We start from the raw sequence: 17,739 nt of genomic DNA, 5'->3' as shown, positions 1-17,739 counted from the left end.
TTTGATTCTCCTAAAGTGGTTAAAAACTCTCTACATCTGCTTTTCCATCCAGTTCATAATGGAATTGAACAGAAGCTTCATGCATCACTATTTTGCACTATGATGCAAGCACGCTAGCTAAAACGCTTCAATATATTTAACAGGTCCCAGGAGAAGCCTGTGTTCCAATGACAGAATGCAAGACTCTCAAAAATCATATCTTTACACTACCATCAAGTGAACAGATCCGTGGTAGGAGAACTGGGAGTTTCCTGGTGACTTTTTAAAAAATATATTTCAGTGACAAGTTTTATAAAAGGTAATACTTTTCTTTAGCATGGGCAGGGGTACTTTTTGCTTTTCCAACTTCACAGTCATGGTAGAAATGTCAGTGAAAAGTGTCAGTAGTTATCATAATGACTTGAAGAGTATCTTAGACACACAGGCATTGTAGCTTCCCAAATAGAAGCCCAAGGAACCAACTGCTTAGTTTCAACCAGTCACTTCACAGCCTTTTGGACTCTGGAAATCAAGTTCAATAATTTTAGATCATAACCACAGCTTCCATTTTAATCAGACAGCAGTTATTGATTCTGCTATCATTTCCACTTTCAGTAGATATACCTTTTGCATTTTTACTTGTCCAATTATCATCTCCTTTTCCCACTTAATCACTAAGGAAGGAATTAGTACAGCAAAGGTGCACAAATTGATGCCTGGGATGAGGGGGCTGTCCCATGATAAAACAAGCAAATTGGGCTTATATTCTCTGGAGTTAAGAAGATTGAGAGGTGATCTTCTGTATTGGATAAGCTGAAATCTCTTCTCAATATTGGGAAGACAGGAGCTTCAGTTCATGTCCTGCTGAAACCCTCATCTGTGCCACTGTTACTTCAAGACTTGACTATTCTAAATGTACTTCTAGCCAGACTCCCACATTCTACTCCCTAAAAACTCTTGTCGCCTCTGCAATTACTCACACCAACTCTCATGCAGCCATCACCCTGTAGGCGCCTGTCTTCCCAATACTAAGAGATTTCAGCTTATCCAATGTCGGAGATCACCTCTCAATCTTCTTAACTCCAGAGAATACAAGCCCAATTTGCTTGTTTTATCATGGGACAATCCCCTCATCTCAGGCATCAATTACTGCACATTCGCTGTACTAATTCCTTCCTTAGTGATTAAGTGGGAAAAGGAGATAATAATTGGACAAGTAAAGAAACAAAAAGGTGTATCTAGCAAGAGTGGAAATGATAATAGCAGAATCAATAACTGCTGAATGATTAAAATGGAAGCAGTGGTTATGATCTAAAATTATTGAACAGAAAGCGCTGACCTACTTTGGGGCATGCCAATTTTAAAATTCCAATTTTTGTTTTCAAATTCCTCCATGACTCAGCACACTTCGCTGTAATCTTCTTCAGTCTTATTACCCGAGATATTTGTGCTTCTCTTATTCTGGCCTATTGAGTATCCCTGTTTTTAAGTATACCAGCATTATAGTCATGCCTTCAACTGAAAGCTCCAGATTTATTTTTTTCCTCCTTAAAACCTACCACTTTGACCAAACATTTGGCTATGTGAACTAGTATCACCTTATTTAATTCATCGTCAAATTTTGCTTTTTACATCCTTGGAATGTTTGATTATGTTAAAAGTGTTATACAAACTGCTGTTGATGCTCTTTTTAATTGCTGTATCATTACAAAAGAACCAGTATGCAACCACAGCCTCATAGTCAGTAAGAACTTCCAAAAAGTTGGAGGACCCTTGATTATAAAAATATCAATATTCCCGTCTGCAAATCTGTGCTTCAGTTTAAAAATATGGTTTTGAACACTTTAAATATTGTCTGGGTCAAGAAAAAAGATAGTGATAATTACAAATTAACTGCATGAACTTTTCTTTTAAAATGGATTTGCACAGAAAACAGAAGTCTTACCTTAAGAAGATTTGTCAAATAATTTTTCAGAAACTCTTTTAGACGTTTGTAGAGTTCCAGCCCTACAAACTGGGCTCCTCCAGGGGTTTGGCCCTTCTGTTTTTTGGCAGCAGCTGTTCCTCCTCCTCGCGCTTGATTCGACTGGTGGACACTGGTACAATAGTTATAAACGTGACTGCAATAGAAGTTAAGGGCAGTAGAACAAGAGAAGTGGCTATATCTCAAGAAAAGATAGAACTTTAACCAGCCAAGATTGATCATCAACCCCCCACATAGCTGTGTGTACAGCTGCTTTATTAATATTTTATTAATGATCTTATACTAAACATTCAAGGAATTCGCCTTACACGAATATGTAAATATTAGATCCTTTCACTTACATCTGTTACATTAAGATCAAATAACAGATTACAGTATTCCTACATCACTAAACAACTGCTACATATAGCCAAAATAATTTCCAAAGATCTTAAACCAGCAAATCAAAATATTAACAGTAAATTTGGAAAACTATTAAAACCTTCAAGATATTGTTCTCTATCAAATGCAAGGACATCATTAAAGCATCCAACAAACCTGAAGAAATAGAACCAGGAAAGAGTACAGGTGACTGTACAAGATGATTTCAAAGATACTAAATCAAAGTACAAAGATTGGATAAAATTCTAATTGTGTCACAAACTTTTCATGTTTCAATCATCAGTACTGTAATATTTCAAACTTCAATTTAATATAAAATTCATTATATGTAATTAACCAATTAACTTACAAAAAGTTCAGCACCTTATATACATGTTGACCATTATTTAAGTGGACATATTAACCATTTTATATTAAACAGATTATTTGTACGCATTTGTACATTAAGCACGTAAAGTAATTTCTAAACTACTGTTGCGGACTTAAAAGTTTAAGTCATGAAAGGTGCCATTCAATTCATCCCAAGGTCGAAGAAGAATTAGTGTGACTTGTTAAACACGTGTGTTTGAGCCAATTGCGGTGAGTGTTGGGCTACCCTCACCTTACCCATCATGAATGCAGATAGATCAGTTTGTTTTGTGGTGATTTTAGAACGACCATAAATCCAATGTTATCTGCTTCCTTAACCCAGCTGACACATCTTCAATTTATCGGGCAGAAATTCAGCAAGATTGATCTTTCACAAGCATATTTACCGGTGAATGTAGCTGCTGAATTTCGACCATTCGTTACCATCATTACTCAAAGATCTTTCTTATTAAAAATTGATTTTTTAAAAAATCTGGTGGCTGTGTCAGAATGCTCAGATTGAGGAAAAAGTGGGACAAGGTCAATCCTGTGCACGAATAAGAAATACACAAGCATTGTCTGCTTTACACCCTTCGGAATGGCCTAAAATGACATGACAACGATTGCATGTAGATTTTGTTGGTCCATTTGAGGGTGACACGTTCTTAGTCATAATTGATGCACGCTCAGTGGCCAGAAGTTATCATGGGATCTACTTCAACTGAACAAACTGTTGAAAACCTTAACACAATCTTTGCAAGATTTGGTAAACCAGAACGGATTGTTAGCGATAATGGTTTAGTTTATTTCATAAGAGGCTGAGGATTATCTCACAGTAAATGGTATTGAGCATATGAAATCTGCACCTTGTCATTCATTAGCCAATGGATTAGCTGAAAGATTCATAGAGTCATAGAAACCCTGCAATGCAGAAAGAGGCCATTCGGCCCATCGAGTCTGCCCCGACACAATCCCACCCAGGCCCTATCCCCATATCACCCGCTAATCCCTCTAACCTATGCATCCCGGGATACTAAGGGGCAACTTAGCATGGCGAATTAACCTAACCCGCACATCTTCGGACTGTGGGAGGAAACCGGAGCACCCGGAGGAAACCCACGTAGACACAGGAAGAATGTGCAAATTCCACACAGACAGTGACCCAAGCCGGGAATTGAACCCAGGTCCCTGGAGCTGTGAAGCAGCAGTGCTAACTATTGTGCTACCGTGCCGCCCAATTCGTACAATGCTTGAAGCATTCTTTAATAGCTTCAAGAGGGTAGGTTCGCTTTCCCATTGTGTGAATAGCTTTTTGGAATCTTATAGAAATATCTGCTAAGTTTGCAGATGATACAAAGATATATAGAGGGACAGATAATACTGTGCAAGCAAGGGGCTGCGGAAGGACTTGGACAGGTTAGGAGAGTGGGCAAAGAAATGGCAGATGGTATACAACGTGGAAAAGTGTGAAGTTATGCACTTTGGAAAGAGGAATGGAGGCACAGACTATTTTCCAAATGGGAAAATGTTTAGGAAATCAGAAATACAAAGGGACATGGGCGTCATTGTTCAAGATTCTTTTAAGGTTAACATGCAGGTTCAGTTGGGAGTTAGTAAGGCAAATGCAATGTTAGCATTAATGTCAAGAGGGCTAGAAAACAAGAGCTGTATAAGGCTCTGGTCAGACCTCATTTGGAGTATTGTGAGCAGTTTTGGGCCCCATCTCTAAGGAAGGATGTGGTGGCCTTGGAAAGGGGCCATAGGAGGTTCACAAGAATGATCCCTGGAATGAAGAGCTTGTCGTATGAGGAACGGTTGAGAACTCTGGGTCTGTACTCGTTGGAGTTTAGAAGGATGAGGGGGGATCTTATTGAAACTTACAGGATACTGCGAGGCCTGGATAGAACGGAGAGGATGTTTCTACTAGTAGGAAAAACTAGAACCAGAGGGCACAACCTCAGGCTAAAGGGATGATCCTTTAAAACAGAGATGAGGAGGAATTTCTTCAGCGAGAGAGTGGTGAATCTGTGGAAGTCTTTGCCACAGAAGACTGTGGAGGCCAGGTCATCGAGTGTCTTTAAGACAGAGATAGGTTCTTGATTAATAAGGGGATCAGGGGTTATGGGGAAAAAGGCAGGAGAATGGGGATGAGAAAAATATCAGCCATGTTTGAATGGGGGAAACAGACTCGATGGGCCAAGAGGCCTAATTCTGCTCCGATGTCTTATTACTTGTGCAACTATCTAAAGTTCATCTGCATTAATTCTCTTAAAGAGAAAGTTGAGATCTACGTTTATTGCGTCCACTGCATTGTCCAAATGTGTAGTGAATATCTGTTTTATTTTCCATGTTATTTATCTGTGCTCGATTTGCATTTAGACAACCCAAGGAAGCGTAATAGAGTTGTACTTCGCAGAGAAAATCTCAAAAAAGGTTGCAATGCCGGAAATTCACAGCAGATTAGTCAACCTTTATGGAGATAATGAACAAATGAACATTTTGATTTGAATATTCCTTTAGAACTGAATAATGAATTAGAATGAAATGAATAAAATCAGGAAATAATGAGCAGGAAAAAAACAATAGAAAATATTGGTAAATTGTTCATTTCAGTCAACCAAGGAAAGGAAAATGTTTAAGGTACTAAAAGCAAAATGAGAGAAATCCAGAAAGGGGAAATCTGTAGGTCTGAAATTAGACAAAATGGTAACAAAACAGACACTGACATTGACCTTTTTATGTTTACTCTTTCTGGGATGGCCAAATGTGTTGGCTGGGTTTTCCTACTTCTGTGTCCTGGGGTATTGAGTTCCATGCCTTTGGCCTTTTGTCTTCTGACCTATAAAACAGGTGTCATAAGATGGAGATACTGGGCTTCCAGGTGTGCACTAGAGAGCTTAGGGTGAAGAAATCCTATTTATTTTGTTTTGACGTCAGTTTTTCTGTTGCAGGCGTTCTGCATTGACATTTTCTTTATCAACTTCTCCTAGCTGTTCTTGTCTCTGTCATAATACTATTTTTTTTAAATATTTGTTTTTGAACTTTTTTTGCTGCCCTCTATTGCATAGTAGAGTCATTTTATTGATAGTTTTTTTCCACCTTGCCCTTTCGTTTTATTAAAATACTGAGGAACAGTGGAGCATTTTTAAGGAGATCCTTTTCAGTACTCAGCAACAATATATTCCGGTGATAAAGGAGGACTGTAAGAAAAGGGATAGCCAGCCGTGGATAACGAAGGAAATTAAGGAGTGTATTAAATTAAATTAAAGACCGATGCGTACAGAGTGGCCAAAAATAGAGGAGAATCGGAAGATTGGGAAAACTTTAACAAACAACAAAGAACGACTAAGAAAGCGATAAAGAAAGGAAAGATAGGTTACGAAGCTAGGCTAGCTCTAAATATAAAAAATGATAGTAAAAGCTTTTATAAATGTATAAAAAGGAATAGAGTGGCAAGAGTGAATGTTGGACCCTTGGAGGACGAGAGGGGGGATTTAATAGTGGGAAATGAGGAAATGGCTGAAACTTTAAATAAGTTTTTTGTGTCGGTCTTCACGGTGGAAGACACAAATAGTTTACCGAATATTAACGATAGAGGGTTGGTAGGAGGAGAGGTACTCAATACAATTAATGTTACCAGGGAGGCAGTGCTTGGTAGACTAACGGGACTGAAGGTGGACAAGTCCCCAGGCCTGGATGGAATGCATCCCAGGGTACTGAAAGAAATGACAGAGGTAATAGCAGGTGCGTTAGTGATTATTTATCAAAATTCGTTGGATTCTGGGGTAGTGCCGGCGGATTGGAAAACGGCTAATGTTACGCCGCTGTTTAAAAAAGGAAATAGACAAAAGGCGGGTAACTACAGGCCGGTTAGCTTAACATCTTTAGTTGGGAAAATGCTGGAATCCATCATTAAAGAAGAAATAGCAGGCCATCTGGATAAGAATGATTCGATTAAGCAGACGCAGCATGGATTCATGAGGGGAAAGTCATGCTTGACGAACTTGTTGGATTTTTATGAAGATGTGACTCGTGCGGTTGACGGAGGGGAACCGGTGGATGCGGTGTTTTTGGATTTCCAAAAGGCGTTTGATAAGGTGCCTCACAAAAGGTTGAAGAAGAAGATTGGGTCACACGGAGTTGGGGGTAGGGTGTTAGCGTGGATTGGGGATTGGCTATCTGACAGGAAGCAGAGAGTCAGAATAAATGGGTGCTTTTCTGGTTGGCAGATGGTAACTAGTTTACCGGAATCGGTACTGGGGCCTCAACTATTTACCATTTATATAGACGATCTGGAGGAGGGGACTGAGTGTAGGGTAACAAGTTTGCAGACGACACAAAGATAAGTGGAAAAGTGAATAGTGTGGAGGGCGTAGAAGGTCTGGAGAGAGATTTGGACAGGCTGAGTGAGTGGGTGAGATCTGGCAGATGGAGTATAACGTTGACAAATGTGAGGTTATTCACTTTGGAGGAAATAATAGCAAATTGGATTATTATCTAAATGGAAAAAAATTACAACATGCTACCATGCAAAGGGACCTAGGGGTCCTTGTGCATGAGACGCAAAAACCCAGTCTGCAGGTCAAGACGGCAAATGGGATGTTGGCCTATATCGCAAGGGGGATAGAATATAAAAGCAGAGATGTCTTGCTGCATCTGTACAGGGCATTGGTGAGGCCGCAGCTGGAATACCGTGTGCAGTATTGGTCCCCTTATTTGCGGAAGGATATATTGGCCTTGGAGGGAGTGCAGAGAAGGTTCACCATGTTGATACCAGAGATGAGGAGTGTTGATTATGAGGAGAGACTGTGCAGATTGGGTTTGTACTCGTTGGAATTTAGAAGGCTGAGGGGGGGATCTTATAGAGACCTATAAGATAATGAAGGGGCTGGATAGGGTAGAGGTGGAGAGATTCTTTCCACTTAGAAAGGAAGCTAGAACTAGAGGGCACAGCCTCAAAATAAAGGGGGGTCAGTTTAGGACAGAGTTGAGGAGGAACTTCTTCTCTCAGAGGGTGGTGAATCTCTGGAATTCTCTGCCCACTGAAGTGGTGGAGGTTACCTCGTTGAACATGTTTAAATCACGGATAGATGGATTCCTGATCGGTAAGGGAATTAGGGGTTATGGGGATCAGGCGGGTAAGTGGAACTGATCCACTTCAGATCAGCCATGATCTTATTGAATGGCGGGGCAGGCTTGAGGGGCTAGATGGCCTACTCCTGCTCCTATTTCTTATGTTCTTACTTGCTCAGTCCATTTCTGTTGTGAAAAAGGGCTTAACCTGAAATAGCCCTGAAAAACCTTGCAGTGTGCTGTCTCCACACGTTTAAAAAAAATTGCTTAACTGCGTCATGAAATTGGTTAATTACGTAGAATACATTTTTCTATTAAATTTTAAATTGAAAATTTGCAGTATTGAGGATTGAAACATGTTATACGTTTTGATCTTTACCACGTCGCATCTTTCTCTGTACTTTGGTTCACATATCAGACTTGTTACAATTTGAAGCATATGTTCCTATGATATATATGTGGAAGACTAATCATTGCTGTGCATGAGAAGTTTGCGATGTTTGACTTTCTGAAGGTTAAGCAGACATGGGGAGAAGGTGCAAACTCCATACAGACAGTGACCCAAGGCCGGAATTGAACCGGGGGTTCTTGGCACTGAGAGGCATTAGTGCTAACTACTGTGCCACCCCAGATAATACATGGAATGACAAGGTTAATTAGTGAAAATTTAGTTTAACAAAGTTAGACAAAAGCTCAGGAGAGGGGGTTAATTGAGTCGGAATATTCAAAAAAAATTGAGAGTTGTTCTTAAATGAAAAATGTAAAATTTATGGACCAGTTTGAGTGAAGTATGGGTGAATGAAAAATTTGAATTCTCACGTTTCAAGACCATCAAATCATTTGCCTGTTCTTGACCGGTGCTGTCAGTTTTTCCCCCAAATCACTAATCTTCATTACATTTCAATAACATGAGCCCCCCGCAGTAGGTCCCACAAAAAAGTAGACAATCCACCAAAAAAGACAAGCGGTGGCTATAAAGACAAATCGCCTCCCTCACAAAGATGAGAAATGCTAGGAAGCTGTCAGAACACAGCTGAAAGATTGTTAGGAGTGATGATTCCCCGATCAGCATTTTCAAAACAGCTTTAAAAAGTGGAAGCACTGGAGTTTAATCTTTCGTACATGCTTTCTTTTTCACTACAAAAGATTAGTTTTCAGGTATCACGGACACTGCCACACGATAACGTTTCCCCGGCCTTTGTGTGGCAAAGGATCAAAGTTTCATTCTGCATTAGTTGGTGATTGAAATATCAAAAGCTCTGAGCTTATTTAGAAATGTTGACTTTTGAATTTATATCAAGTTCTTTAGTTGAACTTGGAAATATAGAAAACAATGATTATGACGAGACTTCAAGAGGACATAGACAGGCTGGTGGAACGGACAGACACATTGCAGGTGAAATATAATGCAGGAAACTAAGAAGTGAAACAGTTTGGTAAGAGAATAACGAAAGGCAACATAAACTAAAAAGTTTATAAAGCAGGTGCAGGAACAGAAAGACCTGTGGGATGAATGTGCACAGATTGTTGAAGGTGGCAGGGTAGGTTGAGAAAGTAATTGAAAGGGCATTAGGGATCCTGAGTCTTGTAAACAGAGGCTAGAGCTCAAAAGCTAGAAGTTAAAAATCACCTTTATAAAACATTGGTTCAACCGCAACTGGAGTGTTCTGTCCAATACAGGGCACACTTTCAGAAGGACGAGAAGGCTTTGGATAAGGTGCAGAAAAGATTTACAAGAATAGTTCTGGGTATGAAGGACTTGAGTCATAAGGACTGACTGGAGAAGCTGGGGTTTTTCACCTTAAAAAGAGGGAGATTTAATTAATATATTCAAAATCCTGACTAATATGGACAAAGCAGACAGAAAAAATTCCACCAGCAAAAAGGATTAAAAGCTAGAGGGACACAGATTTAAAGTAACTGGCAGAAGAATCAAAGGAGGCAGGAGGAAAAACTTCACTGAGCTATGATGATCTGGAATGCATTTCATGAAGGGGTAGTGGTTTTCAGAAAGAAATTAAGTAACTAAAAGGTGAGGGCCATGGAGGGAAATAATTAAACTGCTCTTGCAGAGAGCCAGCATGGACCAAATGACCTCCCTCTGTGCTGTAACTATTCTAAGATTCTAAGTAGAGGGCCCAGACCACAGGTGTCTTCAGATTTGTTTCGAGAGTCTCACCTAAAAATATTACTCTAGAGTTAGAGATACAGAGGTAGACATGAAGTGATTCAAATGAAGAACAGGCATCTTCTTGTAATCCCCACCCCAACCCACAATAGATCCCACACAATGTTCAATTAATCAGCAATATCTGACCATTCAGGAAATAACTTTTGATACTTATAAGCGGTGAGGAGCTTTATAACAATCAATGCTGACACTAGGTGGAATCTTACTATCTTAGAACATAGAACATAACAGCGCAGTACAGGCCCTTCGGCCCTCAATGTCACGCCGACCTGTGAAACCAATCTAAAGCCCATCTAACCTATACTATTCCAATATCATCCATATGTTTATCTTAGTCCATGCTGGAGCAGTAGACCCACTTTGAGATCAAGCCAGACTGCAAACAGCATGTCCAGTAACTGCCCTTTACCGGCACAAAGCAATCATCCCACCTCTGGGCTTTCACACCAAGTTGGGAAGGAGTATAATGACACATTTAGATCATAGAAACCCTACAGTGCAGAAAGAGGCCATTTGGCCCATCGAGTCTGCACCGACCACAATCCCACCCAGGCCCTACCCCCTATATCCCTACATATTTACCCACTGATCCCTCTAACCTACGCATCTCAGGACACTAAGGGGCAATTTTAGCATGGCCAATCAACCTAACCCGCACATCTTTGGACTGTGGGAGGAAACCGGAGCACCCGGAGGAAACCCACGCAGACACGAGGAGAATGTGCAAACTCCACACAGACAGTGACCCAAGCCATTTAGTCAAAAAGATTTTCAACTGAATAAGGACCATAGCTCTGGTAAGAAACACCCACCAGCACTTGGACTTTGATGCTGCAGCAACCACAGGGGTGGAAAGATGACTTGGGAAGACTTCTCACACCCGGAGGTCTCACTCTTATCTGAAGTTCCCACTGCAGGTTTCAAGAGGCTTCACTGAAGAAAACTTACCCAAGTATGGAAGGAGGACGACAAGTGTGTTGATGGAAATGACCAAATAAGTGAGCAGCAGTGTGGCCCCTCCAACTTGGAAATAGTGCAACAAGGTGATGTCGGACCTCAGGAGGGATTAACAAGTTGCTAACACGAAGTACTTTCAGGTGCAAAGCCCAACATTGATTTGTCCACCATTCTCCTGCATAGCAATCCACAGGTCAATATATCTCGTCGCCCCATTCACTCCCCTCTCTCTAAACATGTCACATCTTCATTTCAACAGTCAACCAGTACCCTCAGCCAATTAGCTTCTTGCACCCATGCCTCACAGTTATCTCCAGAACTCATTTTCTTCTCTCTTCCCCAAACAAACCATTACAACCATTCACACCTCTTTCCTTACAGGAGTAGAGGAAACACAGTTTGCCAAGGGATAAACTGGCAGGGCATGCCAATGACAGGCATGTTTACAGCCAAAGCCAGTCTGTGCTCACCTACGTCACTGGGAAGACTTGTGCTTAGAGGCTGAAAATTGGAGCAGCAACCAGTCATGAGAGCCTGAGCCTCCTGAGGCACCACTGCTCAGATATATAGAATGGGGAGGTGGAAATTCAGAGACTCAGGGTAATGTTCTGGGGAGCTGGGTTCAAATCTCACCACAGCAGATGGTGAAATTTGAATTCAACAAAAATCTGGAATTAAAAGTCTCGCGATGACCATGAAACCATTCATAACCATTTGAAAAAAATCCTATCAGGTTCGCTAATGTGCTTTAGGGAAGGATACCGGCCATCCTCACTTGGTATGGCCTACATGTGACTCCAGGCCACATAGCAATGTGATTGATTCTTAATTAGTTGAGTAAGCCACTCAGTTCAAGGTTAATTAGGGAAAGGCAATAAATGTTGGTCCAGCCAGCAGCTGCATTGTGTCCATAATCTCTTTGAAAAATAGAATAGAATCCTACTTCAATATTTTAGATATAAATGTGGTAATGTTGTCCTTAATTAAGACTCACCACGGATATTAAATTAACTGGTTTGTAATTAGCCAGAATAACTCTATAATTCCACCCAAACCTAATTTTCTACTTTTTGAACTTTTCACATTTTTACCTTGATTTTAAACCTTTTCTCCACTTACTTCTCTATATATCCTGGGTCCTATTGCTCTAGTGGATACAAGTGTGTCATATTCCATAAGAAAATAGGCCAGTTTGTTTAATAAAGCAATCAACTATCACTAAGTCAGAGTTAATACCTATAGCAGACGCAAATTTGTAACAAACTCAAGAAGGGCTTATATTCCCTGGACTTTGTTTATGCTTCCATTAGTAATTACCACAAGAGGATGTGTGGTCTGTCAAATCTCTCAAAAACAGCGACATAACATGACAAAACTCGTTCAGAAAAACACATGAAAACTGGATGACCAATCAATTGATGTTAAAACTCTGCAACATTTAATACAGCCTGAAGTCAACTTTTAAAAGTTCCACTAATAAGCGATATTTATCTTACCTCAATTGTACAATTTCACAAACCATTAAAAACACTGAATAACAGTGGTCAAAACAGTCTAGTATTGACACAGTTCTTCTTGTGCTGTACAAATAATTATATATTCAGGGGTATAGGTATGTAATCACAAGCATCCAAACTGAAGTTCTAAGAAGAACTTACAATTGGAAAAACAAACAGTGGTCAGAGAAGGCTGAGGAAAATGCACTCCATGCTGACGTGTATGACATATGCACCTTTTTCAAGATAGAGATCTATAAACCCTCAACACACAAACCAATTAAAGTAAGATCCAATGTTAGGTTACAATACACAGAGACTGATTTTTTTTTAAATTTGAATTTCCACTTGATGGCTAAAAGCATAACACATGATATTGCTCTTCCAAGACTTACTGTAACACCAGATTAAAAGCACTATTGACGAAACACTATTTTTTGTAGGCAGCTTAAACTTTAAACCACAGATCAGAACTTTTCCCTTTTTACTTTTAGCACAACTGAAAAAACACACTTCACAGGTATACTTTACACTGCCATTTAAACAGGCATTCAGTTCTCCCAAGAATCAGCCCAAAATGTTTCTTGGCTTCCAGAGGTTTACTTTTTGTTTTATTTCTTCATGGATGTGGGCGTCACTGGCTGGGCCAGCATTTATTGCCCATCCCTCAGGGCATTTAAGAGTCAACCACATTGCTGTGGCTGATCTTTTACTTTCAACTCCCAAACTCTTTCACAATGCAAGTTCCTTTGGAAACTCCAGCTAAAGCTAGGCAAATCTTCCAGTCTCATTTTAATTCCTCACAATTTTTGTCTGTCCAGAGTGCCAGCTCCCATTCACATTCATGCATGGTGAACCATGGTGGCTTTCAACCTCTAGTTGTTCTCTCTCTCTCTCTACCTCCCTCCTGGACCAGAACAAACTAACCTATTAAGCATTTTCAGGAGTATTTTACAAACTCTTCCCATCTCAAAGCTCAACTCCATGGCAACAGGAATCAAATGAGCCTTGTATTCAGATGGAAATGCTGATTATCCTTTAGGCTCCAAATTGCTTTAATCATGGAAGTAAACAGACAGCAAATAACAACTGTTTAAACAACTTTCCAAACACTTTTCCAGACTTAGACACAGTCCATTCACTATTAGTGCACAAGCTATTGCCATTGTCTCCATGCATAAGCACCTTGCACCTTCCTCAGTAAATCTGGGCCTCCTTTAATCTTTAACAATCAAACCACCCAGGCTTGCTGTCCGGCAGATTTCAGGACAGGTCACATGACATTCTTCATTTTATCTTAGAGATAGTCCCAAAACGTATTCTTATAAAATTCATAATTGTAACATCAAAAATGGCAAATGGCACTCTTCTCAAAGAAATTCAAAGAACCAATGTCCACACTGGCATTGGAAAAACTACTCCTCAATGGAGGACATGCAGCTGTTGAAAGTAGTGTGCAATAAGCAGGGTTTATGATGATCCAATGGTGGAGATCATGACTGCTGTCAATGAGATGAAAAACAAAGCTTCTAGTCCGAACAATATTCCTGCAGAAGTACTTAGACTAATCTTTCACATATACGCCTTATTGTGAATCACTGGCAGAATTAAGAAATTCCAAGTTACTTTAGGCAACGCCGTGATGATCACAATCTTCAAGGAAGAGGCGGCACGGTAGCACAGTGGTTAGCACTGCTGCTTCACAGCTCCAGGGTCTCAGGTTCGATGCTCGGGTCACTGTCTGTGTGGAGTTTGCACATTCTCCTCGTGTCTCCGTGGGTTTCCTCCGGGTGCTCCGGTTTCCTCCCACAGTCCAAAGATGTGCGGGTTAGGTTGATTGGCCAGGTTAAAAATTGCCCCTTAGAATCCTGAGATGCGTAGGTTAGAGGGATTAGCGGGTAAAATATGTGGGGGTAGGGCCTGGGTGGGATTGTGGTCGGTGCAGACTCGATGGGCCGAATGGCCTCCTTCTGCACTGTAGGGTTTCTATGTTTTCTATGTTTCTAAGACGACAAGGCGAAATGTAGCAATTACTGTCAGCTGTTGGCAAAGTCCTAGCTAGGTTACTTCATAATTGCCTCTCTAGTTGCAAAGGCGATCCTTCCAGAGTCTAAATGGGACTTCCAAACTACCAGGGGAACACCCTTCACAGCATGCCAACTTCAAGAAAAGCACAGGGAGCAGAACATTCTTTTGTACATGGCCAACTTCAATTTCACAAAAGCCTTCAAATCAATGAGTTGATCTGCACTTTGGAAGATACTACAGCAATATGGATGTCCAGCTAAGTTTCACAATATTAGCCAGCTCCTATATAATATGCAATGAACAGTACTAAGCAGTAGCTCCAACATAGGCCCCTTCCCTATTAAAACAAGCACAAACAGGTATGTGTTATTGCACTAACAAGGTTCTTAACTTTTCTCCCAGCAATGCTGCAACTTGCTACTGAAAGGCTCCCCCAAGGTTTGATACAAAATTATTGCACAAATAAGACCACATGATGACAACTATTTCTGTAATCGAACTCCAGTATGCTGACAATGCAGACGTTGCTGCTCACTCTGAAGAACACCTGCAACAATCGTTGATAGCCTAGATCTTCCAACCAAGTAATGCCAAGGTTGTATAACTTTTAAATTAATGTAAGCAGACGTGGAAAAGTTCTGAATCGAGTTACAAAAGTTCTTTTGATGAAAAAAAATGGTCAAGCACATTAGGTCTTTGAGTGCACTGATTTTTAAAAATATTTTATTTGTTTAGCCTATGGAATATAGTTGGTCACTAATGCTTCCAAAAGCACTTGCAGGTCTCCAAGTGCATAGATTTTTAAGTTTGTATACCCTATAGATTAAAAGTGGTCAATGCTATTCACAATTGCATTAGGACTTGTGCATTGATATTCTTTAGTACAGAAAGGATGGGGACAGAGGCCGTTTACAAGTGGGGTTGTAGGGTGTTTAATACAGATGGGCAGAGTGGTATTTATTGGTGGTTGTTTGTTCAACAACATTTACATTTAAATAAATTTTGAGGTCTTCCTAAAACAGCTTCTGCTGTTAACCGCTTTCACCCAGGTCCAATGCCCGTAATTAAAAGCACGAGCATCCTGGACATTTGGCCCAAGTCCACAATGGCGGGTCAACGTTGGATGCATTCATGCTGGTTTCCAGACAGCCTATTGCAGAACATTAGAAGTTTGAAATTCCCAGGTTAAGTAGGACTTTCCCTGTGTCCTGATGCTCAACAATAATAAACATTTGAAAGTTCACCACTAATTCAATCAGAAGATCCCGGCTGACGTATTAACAAAGCCTATGAAAACATGGGATTTGCCCTGAGCATCAGGAAGACCAAAGTTCTCTACCAATCCGCATCAAATGTAACAAATCCAATGCCTTCAAATTGAAAATCATTGTTAAGTATTGGAAAATGTCCGTCGCTTCCAATATATTGGAAGCTATTTATCCCAAAAAGCTAACAATGATGAAGCTTACACCACTGAACCAAAATATGCCAAATCAACCAACAATAAATGTTTACTTAAGTTCAAGAATTGAGATATTAGACTCAACACAATACTCATAGTCCACATACTCTGGTGTAGAAGCTTGGAAAGCTTATAGGTGTGATAGCAAGGCCTTAGAACAACATCATCAATAAGGTCTTAGAAGGATCTTGAGAATAATTGGGAGGACAAAGAACAAAGTTGAATGTCCAAGACACATATGTCAAACCCTGATAATCTCACATCAACAGAGATGGGCAAGCAAAGTTAACAAACTCATGACTACCTAAACAGGTGCTGTACTCAGGACTTCACCAGGGGGCCAAAGGAAACATTTCAATGACAATCTGGAAACTTTAAATGAAGGACTTCTCCCTTCACATCAACAGATGGAAAGCAGATACCAAATTCCGATCAACAAGAACAGCCACTGAGAATAGAGAGAGAATGAGACAGGAAGAGGTCAATTACCCATGCCAACAATCCGCCACCAAAGTCAACAACCAATGCCCTCATTGTGAGAATATCTGCCAACAATGACATCTCCCTTCCACCAAGCCATCCGCGAGGAAAATCACCTTCAACATGAGGGACTGCCAAAACAATTAAGAAACACCATTTGTCTCAAATAAAAACAAAAAACTTCTGAAAATATTCAGCCAGCCCATCAAGGAACAAAGAACAGTACAGCACAGGAAACAGGCCCTTCGGCCCTCCAAGCCTGTGCCGCTCATTGGTCCAACTAGACCATTCGTTTGTATCCCTCCATTCCCAGGCTGCTCATGTGACTATCCAGGTAAGTCTTAAACGATGCCAGCGTGTTTGCCTCCACCACCCTACTTGGCAGCGCATTCCAGGCCCCCACCACACTCTGGGTAAAAAACGCCCCGCTGATATCGGAGTTATACCTCGCCCCTCTCACCTTGAGCCCGTGACCCCTCGTGATCGTCACTTCTGATCTGGGAAAAAGCTTCCCACCGTTCACCCTATCTATCCCCTTCATAATTTTGTACGCCTCTATTAGGTCTCCCCTCATTCTCCGTCTTTCCAGGGAGAACAAGCCCAGTTTACCCAATCTCTCCTCATAGCTAAGACCCTCCATACCAGGCAACATCCTGGTAAACCTTCTCTGCACTCTCTCTAAAGCTTCCACGTCCTTCTGGTAGTGCGGCGACCAGAACTGGACGCAGTACTCCAAATGTGGCCTAACCAGCGTTCTATGCAGCTGCAACATCAGACTCCAGCTTTTATACTCTATACCCCGTCCTATAAAGGCAAGCATACCATATGCCTTCTTCACCACCTTCTCCACCTGTGCTACCACCTTCAAGGATTTGTGGACTTGCACACCTAGGTCCCTCTGTGTTTCTATACTCTTGATGGCTCTGCCATTTATTGTATAACTCCCCCCTACATTCGTTCTTCCAAAATGCATCACTTCGCATTTATCTGGATTAAATTCCATCTGCCATTTCTCCGCCCAATTTTCCAGCCTATCTATATCCTGCTGTATCTGCATCTGAAAAAAATAGAATTTTTGGATGATGGCTTTTCCTGAAAAGTCATTGTCAAATTTTGATGACTTTATCCTTCATTACATTAAAGTTGGCAGTTACTGTTACTACAGTTAAAGAAAAATGTCAACCTTGCTTATGTAACTACTAAGTTTTCTTCAATTTTATTTTCTCAAATCTAACAATGTGCCCCTGAAACTCTCGCATGCTCACATCAATCGGAAGGAGTAAACCATTCAGTTCCTCAAGTCTGCCCTGTCACTCAATAAGATCATGGCTGATCCGGTTGTGCCCTCAACTCAACTTTC

The 17,739-nt window shown here is 40.7% G+C and overlaps 1 protein-coding gene across 2 annotated transcripts in view; it reads right to left on the bottom strand.

The window, feature by feature from the left end:
- The window catches only part of cul1b (cullin 1b), a 110,037-nt gene that overhangs the window by 55,496 nt on the left and 36,802 nt on the right, over positions 1-17,739 (bottom strand). For both annotated transcript variants that reach the window (XM_078236561.1, XM_078236570.1), the window contains one exon: positions 1,925-2,099. In XM_078236561.1, coding sequence (XP_078092687.1) covers positions 1,925-2,099 — 175 coding nt within the window. The remainder of the gene's footprint in view (positions 1-1,924; positions 2,100-17,739) is intronic.

Source organism: Mustelus asterias, chromosome 2 (genome assembly GCF_964213995.1).
Source record: "Mustelus asterias chromosome 2, sMusAst1.hap1.1, whole genome shotgun sequence".
In the NCBI taxonomy this organism is placed as follows: Eukaryota; Metazoa; Chordata; class Chondrichthyes; order Carcharhiniformes; family Triakidae; genus Mustelus; species Mustelus asterias.
This window is presented reverse-complemented; position numbering and strand designations above follow the sequence as displayed.